The sequence below is a fragment of the Perognathus longimembris genome, chromosome 23, assembly GCF_023159225.1.
Source record: "Perognathus longimembris pacificus isolate PPM17 chromosome 23, ASM2315922v1, whole genome shotgun sequence".
Lineage (NCBI taxonomy): Eukaryota > Metazoa > Chordata > Mammalia > Rodentia > Heteromyidae > Perognathus > Perognathus longimembris.
This window is the reverse complement of record NC_063183.1, coordinates 33,029,500-33,041,163: the sequence shown is the minus strand read 5'-3', so window position 1 is coordinate 33,041,163 and position 11,664 is coordinate 33,029,500. Positions and strand designations below refer to the sequence as shown.

The following is an 11,664-nucleotide window of genomic DNA, read 5'->3' as shown; positions in this document are numbered from 1 at the left end:
CTCCTCGGGAAGCCATGAGGCGTGCGCTTACCCCCTCCTCCCCACGGGCCAGTACTTCCTAGCTACGATATTCATGTGACCCCAGCAGGTGTCTTAGTTGTAGCCACTGCGCACTGTAACTCTCTAGGGACTTTAAGGGTGTCCTGCTCTGCCTGTGTGTTCTCTGCTGAGCCCAGGGAAATGAGGAATCCCCCCCAAATGCACAAGAAAGTACCCCCCCCCCAGGACGTGTTCCAAGGGCCCAGGTCACACCCCACGAGGAGCGTGGATGTGACCGTGACACGTGCACACACACCCTCAGTCAAGGGGGCCTCGGGCTCGACACGGCTTCCCCTTCCATTCGGAAGCCCTGGCCCACGCCGCGGTTGCCGTGGGAGACCGCGCCGCTCCGCCGCCAGCATGGAGGGTTCAGGAGTCCACCTTCGGGAAAACGCTCACTTTGTTGTGTCTGCTCATCTTGCGCTCCACCCTGCCGACCTTGGGCATCTTGGTCTGGATCAGCTCTTCGGGCGTGTTGCCCAAGGGGGGAAGCAGCCTCTTCTTACTGTTCCGGGTCTCTGAGAGCCACTGAGGGGGCAACTCAAAAGGCCCAAAGCCAAACTGAAGCGAATGCGTGTCTGGAAAGGTCTCGGGCTCCGCGGGGGTGGCGGGGGCCACCTGAGATATGGAGTCCACCGAGCCCAGGGGCGGTGGCACGGGGGGTGCACACGGTGGCCCTGATTCTCCCCCGGGGCAGGAGCTGGGCACCTCCCTGGCCCGGCAGTCCCCCGGGCCGAGGAGCTTGGCTTCACTCTCCTCGTCGTCTGCGGGCTTGAAGATCTGCTGCTGGCCGATGTGGAACATCTCGAGGAGCTGGCTGCCCGAGCGCAGGCTGGGCTCCAGGCTGGCCTCGGGCGCCCCGGCCCCGGCGCTCACCGCGTTCCGGCGGCTGTAGCGGCGGTGCAGCTGCACCAGGGTCCCCACCAAGCACTTGCGGACGGACCGGTTCACAGTGAGAAAGAGCACGGGGTTGGCCAGCAGAGAGACTTTGGGCAGCCAGATGGCCGTGAGCAGCAAGAAGACGGAGGCGTGGGGCTCGTTGAGCACGGTCTGGTACACGAGCAGGGTGGCATAGGGCACGCTGCACAGGCTGAACACCAGGACCATGGACAGCAGCGTGGCGTGCAGCTCGGCCTCCCGCTGGGAGGCGTAGGGGATGGAGATGGTGCTCTGCGGGGTGCGCAGGGCTGCGATGACCACCTTCTTCTTCTGGCTGGCGCTCAGCGCCCGGCGGATGAGGATGAGGAAGAGGAAGACCACAGCGACAGGCACGATGACCGTGGTGATGTTATAGATCAGCACGTACACCAGGTGACCCAAGGAGTGGCTCCAGAATTCTGCACAGGTGGACATGGCGTAGATGTCGGCGACATTGGTGACTGCAAACACAGGGACGCTGGCCACCACGGCATGGGCCCAGATGTACATCACCAGTTCCCGGGATCGGGCATCAGATATTTTTCTCTCCAGAGGGTAGAGGACTGAGTAATACCTATGCAGAAACGAACAATATCAACTTCACAGAGAAACAGACTCTTTAGTTAGGAGACCAAAAGTGTGCAAGGGTAGAAATGTCCCAGTTCTTTTAGTCAACCTAAGAAGGAACCACTGGCACAATGCAGGATTCAGACCTTAACTTTTAAGGACTCAACCCTATAATGGGAAGCATCATTAAACCAAAAAATGAAAGAAACCAAGAACTTTTGGAAGGAGCAGAGAAAAAGCCCCATCTTCAGGTAATGTTCAATCAAGGCTCTCAGGATCAGGAGGAAAAAAAATTCAGTTCATAGCTAGCCTTATAATTATTGCCATCAGGATTAAACCCTAGAGTATCATCAATAACAAGCTTGCATTTCATTTGTTTTTCGATTTAGGAGCACAGGGTAACTTGTAAAAGTTTTACATTCACTACAGACACTTCAGAGACAATTTCAAAGCCACTGGCACAAAGAAGTTGGTTTCTATTCAGAGCCAAAGCAGACCCATGCCGCGGTATTTGCAGTGGATTATGCACTATTCGTATTTAAAGCTGCTTGAGGACTGGGGTTAGAGCCTAGCAAGTGAAAGGCCCTGAGTTCAAACTCTATCCCAAGAAAACATTTTTGTTAATGAAAGCTGATGAAGCAGCTGGGTGCCAGTGGTCCACACCTATAATCCTAACTACTCGGGAGCTGAGACATGAGGATTATGATTCAAAGCCAGCTGGGGCAGAAAGCCTGTGAGACCATCTCCAATTAATCACCAAAAAAGCTCGAAGTGGAGCTGTGGCTCAAGTGGTACAGTGCCAGCCTTGAGCAAAAAAGTTCAGGGATAGCGCCCAGGCCTTGACCAGGATCAGAGGTGGGTCAACACAAAATGCACTAGAGAACCCACCACAGTCTAGACCTGACATAAAGACTCTTGATTTCCAAGTCATGAAGATATGATACTCATTTCCAAATGAGCAACCTTTTAAATATGATGGGGGGACCCCACCCATCAGGACCACATGAACTTTCAGAATAAATCCTCCAGAAGAATTATCAGGTTAGCTGGCAGGGTCCCACTGAGCTAATAATGTTTTTAAAAAATAGCAATTCATTCTGTTCTTTCAGAAATGTTTTCATCCAACATCAAAGCGCCCTAATTGCAAAGCTACCGATCAGATGAGCAATCTACCCCACGGTACATGCAAATATCAGTTCCAAACAAGCTGAAGCGACGCGGTGACCCAGCGGCTCTGCCCCAGCATCCTGACCCACAGGTCTTTTCTCAAGGCTCTCACTTTCCATCACTGCTCGACTCATCCTTTGTGAGGCTCTCTTCGGGACATTGCTTCTCTTTCTGTTGACCACCAGCGGATCAAAAAGCGGCATACGGAGCACTGGCCAGACACCATTTGCCCCGTGCTGCTCAGACCTTACCTGTCCAAGGCAATGGCCGGGAAGCTCAGGATAGTCACAGAACAGAAGACTTTGTGCAAAAATTTGACGACCTTGCAGAAGTGCATGGTGTGGATCCACCAGCAGCAGTGAGGGCTGGTGCTGAGGACAATGTCAAAGGGCACGCAGAACAGGCTGGCACAAATTCCCGAGCAGGCCAGGTTTTTAATGAACCTATTGGTGACAGATTTGAACACAGTTGTGCGGCATGTCGACCATAACACCATGAAGTTTCCTGGCCAGATATAAAAAAATAATAATAATAAATAAACAAATAAGAATTTAAATTAAAAAGACCATAAAAAAGGAGAGAAAGAAAATACAGATCAAAACAATTCAGATTTTTATTAGCATCCATTAGCTGTACAAGGATATTCACTTTGACATGTCCATCTATGCCCATAATATGCCTTGATCAGACTTAGCCTCTATCGTTTTCCTTTTCTACTTCCCTGCTTTCTAAACCAAACTCAACAAGCTCCATTGTTTCATTTTCACTAAAATGATTTATGTGTGTGTGCATGTGTGTACGCCAGTCTTTGGGCTTGAACTCAGGGCCTGGGCACTGTCCCTGACTATTGTGCTCAGGGCTAGCACTGTGCCACTTGAGTCACAGCTCCACTTCCAGCTTTTTGCTGTTTAATTGGCGATAAGTGACTCACAGATTTACTGTAGTCAAGAGGAGGGACCAACATTAAAAACATGGGATGGGTTTCAAAGTTCACACTTCCCAGGAAAAGTTTAAATAGTTCTAAAAAGTATTCTTATTCTGATTATTTTTAAATAATTCCCTTCTTAACCAATGTAGACAAATGTCCCAGCTACCTAGGGGCCAACACTGTCTGTATGAAAAGTAGTCTTTGCTGTTGGTACTGGAGAAATCATGGCCATCAACAAGGACACAAAGGAAAACCAGCTTCTAACCACACAGCTATGCCTGGGGTTTTCAGTATACCTAGCTCTTTTTCCTTGCCTAAAAATCTGGGCCTTTTCCTCACTTATGAAGTGTCAATTTGCTATAATTTATGACTAAACTATCTAATATCCGCTCAACTCTATTTAAGCTGATGGCTATTATGATGAAAAAATGATGGAAGTTTAGCTACAATTAATTTGGTTTTCAAGCTTTTTCTTAAATGATACAGGAAGTTCAAATTAAGCAGGAATTGAATTAACAGAAGAAAGGGAGGTAGGTTTATTAAAATGCATGGTGAATTTTAGGTAATTACTGTGAATGGGAAGCATCTTATGAAATCTTGATCTCCAATTTAAGCTTGGATAGTTTCTCCTTAGACTCCTCTTCTATAATAATTCAGGGAAAATATTTACAGCATTCATTTTTACAATACATAAAAATATATAAAGAAACTCCAAGGACAGCCTTCTCTGGTCAGTCTCTGTGAGGCCCCACAAAGACTGGTAAGCAAGTCTGTAATAAATGCACATGGGGTTTAGTAACAATGGATTCCTAAAGGTTAGGCAATTGCCAAGTTGGTGCCATCCCCGTAGGCCCCTGAAATGACTCCCTCCGGTCTCTCAATACACAGCAAGATGCACACAGATGCATGAGTAAGATGAAAGAATCAGGGTCTAAAACTGATAGCTCTCCTCCTCCTTTCCTAGATAAATTGAATCTTCTTTCCATATAAATCAACTAGAATGTTTTCCTGACTTCCCAAGGTACTTTGATCTCTGACCATTCATATCAATCTCTCTAAAAGGTATTACTCCCTGAAAAGCTATGAAAAGACTGGCCGTAAATGACAACTTTTAATAACCACCGGTTCTGTAGTGTGTGAATAATAGTTTGCCCCCACCAGAAATCACGTTTAAGGGTTGATCCCCAAGGCAATCGTTTGGAGAGACACTGGCACCTTCTAGAAGTGATTAGAAATGGAGAGAAGAATGAGGGGAGGGACACATATAGATATAATACGTACTGTATATACATGAAAACGGACCGAGTAGGGCTGGGGATATAGCCTAGTGGCAAGAGTGCCTGCCTCGGATACACGAGGCCCTAGGTTCGATTCCCCAGCACCACATATACAGAAAACGGCCAGAAGCGGCGCTGTGGCTCAAGTGGCAGAGTGCTAGCCTTGAGCGGGAAGAAGCCAGGGACAGTGCTCAGGCCCTGAGTCCAAGGCCCAGGACTGGCCAAAAAAAAAAAAAAAAAGAAAACGGACCGAGTAGGGCTGGGATACGGAGGAGGGGGAGATTAATGGAAGGGGTGACACTGATTAAGATGCACTGTCCACATAAATGGACATGCTGAGTTGAAACCCCTTTGTACAGCTATTACAAGGCAACAGGGGGGGAAATGCGGTCATTAAGAGGGATGGATGCTTTTCTGATGGGAGTGAGGTCCGACTCAAGCATAAGGCACTGTGAAAGGAGCCTGGTGCCTCCCGTCTGGTAGAAATGCTTCTCCTTCTGTGCATCTGCCTGTCCTTCTGCTTCCCACGGGAGCTGAAGCCTCACGAAGCGTCCCAGAAGCCACACAGATGCCACTGCCATGCATCTGTACTTCCACCCTCGGCAGCTTTGAGCTCTAGAAGCTTTTTTTTTTTTTTTTTTGGCCAGTCCTGGGCCTTGGACTCCGGGCCTGAGCACTGTCCCTGGCTTCTTCCCGCTCAAGGCTAGCACTCCGCCACTTGAGCCACAGCGCCACTTCTGGCCGTTTTCTGTATATGTGGTGCTGGGGAATCGAACCTAGGGCCTCGTGTATCCGAGGCAGGCACTCTTGCCACTAGGCTATATCCCCAGCCCTCTAGAAGCTTTGTTAGGGCAACAGGAAATGGATGAAGACAGCAGGTATACGGAGAAAGCTTCCAGGGAAAGGAGGAAAGATGCAGTTTAACTTTCTCCATCGTCAAGCACGCTTCCCTTGGGTCAGCAGCCTAAGAGGCCATGCTTGATGGGATGCAGGGCTAACTGGCCTTGCTGATAGGAAACCGTTCCTGCCATCCCAGATACCAGACCCCATACGCTCCGCACAATTCATATTCCGTCTAGTCCAGAGAGCTTATTTCTCCCATGGCCTATGATAAGTGTCTGAGTCGTGTCGAGAACCTTATCTGAGCTAGACATGGTGATCCATGCCTATAATCCTAGTATGCAGGAGATGGGAGGATTGTGAGTTCGAGTTCCAGGCCAGCTTAGGCTACACAGTGAGACCTTGTCTCAAACACACACACACAAAAAGCCTTTATCTGAAAATCCTGTCATTTCCTTCATTAGCACTCACCCCAGTTTTAGAACTAGGAATTGCTTCATAACGACCTAAATGAGTACATAAAATGTGGCAGTCAATAGGACTAAGAGAATCTCTGGAACTCTTCATGCACTGTATTCCAGGTCTACCTATGGCTGGCGACCACCTTCCGTCAACAAATGGATGTTTACCTTCTCCACTGCCAACTCGGTGTGGGAGCAGCCTGGAGGGAGGCACTCGGCCACGCAGCGAGGACGCAGAGCACTACCGCCATCGGTGCAAGAGTGCACGTGGAATACTCACACCCTCCACTCTCCTCCGCTCTCTGCTCCAGAAACGATAAGCATGCAGTCGGAAAGGGAAAAAGGTGCTGGACCTCAAGGGCAGTATAATTAGAGGACTGAAAAGGGAAAGTGAAGTGGATCCTGCTTCTGTCCACCAGCACCCAGGAACACCGACGTGAGTTGCACAAACAGGATTTTGGAAACGGAAGCCCCTTCCTCCTTGTGACCTGGCAAATCTGACCATGACAGCAATGAAAAGCTCACCGTTGCGGAGGGAGTGTGGGAGGGGAGGCAGGAGGAGCTGGAGAGGCTGGAGGCAGAGGCCCCAGGCCTGGCAGCAGTAACTCAGCAGATTCTGGGCCGCCTTCACACTACTGGGGAGGTTTTCCCTTCCGCAGACCGACCTTCCAGGTGTCTTCCCCACTTCCTCCTGTCCCCGTGAGGAAGGCCAACAGGAGAGGGGAATTTGTAGAATGAGGCACGGAAAAAGCCAAAGCAACAGAAGGAGCAGGGGCTGGAGATGGCAGATCAGGACAGAACCGGAGACAGATGGCCTAGACAGGGAAGGTAGTAAAAGGAAGCGATAGTGCTGAGGTCAGTCAGGGCAAGACCAAGACTACAACACAAGCAGCAGCGAAGGGATGAATTACAGCACACTACCCATGAAGATTCCACTGATAAAATAAAGAACATGGAACAAATGCCCAGAGCCAAGAACTCTCTGGAAGAAGATACAAGGGGAGAGTGAGCAACAGAATGGGCTAGCAGAGTAGTAACACCAGAGCTGGATATCTAACCCACTTGATCTGCCAGTCAGAACTTGGGTATTATTCCTCTTAAGGCAAGAACTAAACCAACAAGATGTATTTAAGATCCTTGCTGATGTGACATGATTTTAAAAGTATTTACCCTAACAAAAGGCACAAAGGTAGGCAGAAACAGTGCCTTTTGTGAAAAGCAAATCCTAACGCTTTTCTTCCTCTTTTCCTCTTCTGCCCTGGCACACATAGTAACAAATACCACTTGAGAGATGAGAGATGGAAAGAGAAGAGGGAAAATATTGACAATAAAACAGTATGGGAAAAACAGGTGCCTGTGGCTCATGCCTGTCATCCTAGCTACTCAGGAGGCTGAGATCTGAGGATTAAGGTTCAAAGCCAGCCCAGGCAGAAAAGTCCCCATGAGACTTTTAGCTCCAATTAACCACTCAAAAACTGGAAGTGGAACTATGGATCAAAGTGGGAGATGCTAGCCTTGAGCAAAAAGATCAGGGGCAGTACCCAGGCCCTGAGTTCAAGCCCCACAACTGCCTCCCCCACCCCCAGCAAAAAAATTATTTTAGTTGCATTTTTTTCCTCCATTCTAGGCCTGATTTTGTATATGCATTTGCCACTGACTACTTAAAACAAAAGACTTTCTGTGCCTGAATCTTTCTTGCTCACAATGCTGAAACCTGGACAAAAGGTTCCTGTGCTTTGCATTATTTCCTAAGAATCCAGGATTCGTGATGATAGTGGTCATGGTGTCTGCATTTCCCCTCTGATATTAGTTGATTTGAATAACACCGAGTTATTTACCATGCAATGTTCCTGCTATTTCAAAATAAACCCAGCATATAATACTATTAGCCTGTTTGAAACACGGAAATCAATGAGGAGATATGACCTCTCATTTTCCCATTAGAGAATAAAAGGCAGGGAGACATTTCTTCCATCCTGGGAGATGGATTTTCCATTTCATGGGTTTGTAAAATGCTAGTTTTCACAGTGTAATCAATGTCACTGATTTAATGACGATGAGGTAAATAAGACAAAGTTGAAAATCTGTTCACTTTCATTAAGCCAGTTTGTATTATTCTGTCCTTGACACGATTCTCATAAAGGTTTAAGTATGCTAATACCATGGCTGAAGAGAGAACTTAGCTTGGCGTTACTAACCAAATAAATGCAAGCATACATGCAAAGATAAGTGACATACTGCTTTGTAAACTGCTAATTTTCCAATAATGAACTTTCCGAAACTCTTCTATTGGAACAAGAAGATAACTCACAACACTAAACAGATTTTACATATTCGTACGGGCAGAAGGAACCTGGAAGAGTCAGATGAAACAAAGTAAATTGTATAGAGTGAAAAGACATTTCTGCTAATTGTGAAGACTTCTGGGAAGAGCACTATCCTGTCTCTGCATGGCAATCTGCCTCTGAGACGGCTAAGTATGGCCTCCTCTCCGTGCCCATGTCCCTCTGCGGGCCTCACCCACAGCGTAAAGGGCCACCCTGCGTACACAGAATGAAGCAGAAATGCCCGTGAGACTTCCCGGACAGGCCACGGTAGTAGGCACTGCATGTCTGCCTTCGTCTCTTCTGTTAAATAGCTTTGATGGTATGTGAACACTGCTTGTGAACTGGGAAAACCCAGCCCCCCCGTCCCCAGGAAACATCAGCAGTCCCATGAAGAGGCCCATGAAGTGAAGAACTCAGTCTCCCACCAGCAGCCTTAGGCATGAGGGCGGTGAGAAGCAGGTTTCCCGCCCCTCCAGCCCTCGTGCACATGCAGCCCTGAACAGCATCTTCACGGTAATTTGATGAGATCTTGAGCTAGGGACACCCCACCAAGCTGCTCCCACACCCTTGAGCTGCGGTAACAAAATGGTGCTGCCTTAATTGTGCGAGATCTGCCCCTCAGACACATCTCAGAGGCTCTGCTCTACTTCCCTCACACATGGAAAAAGGGAATGTTAGTTAGTGTTACCTTCGAGGGCTGCTTGATGCATGGAATTATGTATAAAAACTGACAAACACTTCTCCACACCGTGTGTTAAATAACTTTTTTTCTTTTTTTGCTTGGTCATGAGGCTTGAACTCTGGGCCTGGGCCATGTCCCTGAGTTCTTCAGCTTAAGGCTAGTGCTCTACCACTTTGAGCCACAACTCCACTTCCAAGAATTTTTCATGTAAGCCTTGCATCCAAGAAAGTACAATGAAAATTAAATTCTCAGGTAAGGCTGGGAACATGGGAGTGCAGGGAAAAGGCCTTCCGTGTCCTGATGAAGTACCATGCGCTTGCAATCAGAACCTTAGCTTCCTCGTGGGGTTTTTTGTTTTGTTTTTGCCAGTCCTGGGGCTTGAACTCAGGGGGCCTGAGCACTGTCCCTGGCTTCTTTTTGCTCAAGGCCAGCACTCTACCACTTGAGCCACAGCACTGCTTCCAGTGTTTTCTGTTTATGTGGTACTGAAGAATCAAACCCAGGGCTTTGTGCATGCTAGGTAAGCACTCTACCACAACGTCCTATTCCCAGACCCCAGATTCCTGTTTACTGCTGTGTTTCTCTGAATTCAGTACCCTCTGTAAGGATTAATACATGGCTATGTTTAAGGCCAGTGCTGCCTGTAAAATACTGCAAAGTAACCCAGCAGGTCTGGGCTGGATGCTGCTCTCAGCCCTCTGGATGCTCAGGAACAGGTCCAAGAAGGTCACAGTGCTACCTCAGCCCTGCCTCCTAGATCACACTGGCTGCTTAGCTGGAGGACAGCACCCAGGAAGGTCAGCTGATCCCCTCTGCCAGCCCACTTCATACTGCCCTGGATGCAAATGGAGTGGCAAGAAATAAGCAAAGAAGGAACCTTAGGTCTCAGAAGAAACAAACAAGGCCTCACAACCGTGGCTACTCTCCAGTCACAGAACACACATAAGTCAGATCAGGGCATCAGAAGAGGCAGCTGAGGGGGGTGGGCTAGAAGCAGAGATGGAAAGTGAACTTTAGAAAATCCCTTTCAACCAAGGACACTGAAGTATCTCTCTGGAAAAGAACTTAAGAGATTGCCAGGTGAAGTAAAGACAGGACTCCAGAGCTAGGCAAAAGCCAGAAAATCTTCAAATACAAGAAACCCACCGTAATGTGCACCCTGATTCAGCAAGGGGGAGGGGGTGGGAGGAAGTGAGAAGCTGCTCGGCTCTGGAGAGTCCTCACGTCTCTAAATCCAATACATACCCTGCAGAGGGCTCCTGTGGGTTCCACAGCAAGGAAGCAAGCCACAGGCGAGCCCTGCTAACAGCTGGGCAGAGCCAGAGCACCCCAGTAACGCCGTGCGTACATTAGCCCTCCTTTCCCCCTTGTTTCTGTAAGCTTTCCAAATGCCATTTGCTTGAAATCCATCTTTTTGATGGTTTGAAATCCATAAAATGGACAAAGCCATTATGATGAAAATCCATCATGATCATTGAAGCTGCCACTTCAGCTCTTGCCTGGAGACACAGAGCCAGGGGAGGCTGAAAGCAGAGCCAAGGTTGTCAGGAGAGTCAACATCCACAAAGGGGCCCTGACCAGTGACCCCCTGCAGCCTACGGAAATGGTGAAATGCAAATTAAAATAGCAAAAGTCATTTTGCAACACCACCTGCCAAAAAACAAACTAAAACTAGTAATATCAACTACTAAAGAGTAGGGAGTAGGGAGACAGAAGCACCCTTGGATACTTGTTTTAGGGATCTAGGAACCTGGCACTACTAAATATATGAGTCTGGAAAAGTCCTGCTTTTGTAAGTCTGTCATACAGCCCTAAATGTCCATCATTATGCTAAAATGTGGCATGGGAAAGTAGAGAGCCAGGTTATCAACTACAATGGACCAGCGAGATGGCACAACCAGTGTGTGATTTTGTTTATTTCTAAACTAAAAAAATAAAAGGGAAAATACATGTGTTCACATGGACAACACACACGGCACATGCACCTCCACTTCCAGCCAGTAGAATATAACGCTGAAATGTCACCTTTAAGCCTTGATTTTTTTCTATTTCTAAGGTTGTTGTTAAAGTATACATATTCTTGGAGTTAGGGGATTCTCTTTTTTTGTTGTTTTTGGGGGGATGTTTTTGGTCCCGCAATCCCTGGGGGTGGACAGACAATGCTTTGATGGATGTCCAGCTGTGACAGCAAGCCAACAGAAGCATCCTTAACTAGGGCAGGTGAGAAGAGGTCGGGCCTGGCAGCCATCTTGCTGACACGAATACCTATCTTGGAAGGAGAGCCAAGAGAGGAAAAGACACTGAATGGAGGGGCTGATGGGTGCGCACACTCCTGGTTCCGCAGTCTGTCTGCCTGCCTGGGGCCAGGGCCTGAGGAGGCTCAAGTTTCCTTCCTGGCTCTTGGAACTGGCATAAACATAGAGTTGGCCCTTCTGAAGCATGAAGGGCAGCCAACAGG

The 11,664-nt window shown here is 48.1% G+C and overlaps 1 protein-coding gene across 2 annotated transcripts in view; it reads right to left on the bottom strand.

The window, feature by feature from the left end:
• Positions 1–203: 203 nt before the first annotated feature.
• Gpr176 (G protein-coupled receptor 176) overlaps positions 204–11,664 on the bottom strand; it is a 47,233-nt gene continuing 35,772 nt past the window's right edge. For both annotated transcript variants that reach the window (XM_048332630.1, XM_048332631.1), the window contains exons 2-3: positions 2,943–3,195; positions 204–1,531 (exon numbers count right to left, since the gene is read on the bottom strand). In XM_048332630.1, the coding sequence (XP_048188587.1) occupies positions 409–1,531; positions 2,943–3,195 (1,376 nt within the window). In that variant the 3' untranslated portion in view covers positions 204–408. The remainder of the gene's footprint in view (positions 1,532–2,942; positions 3,196–11,664) is intronic.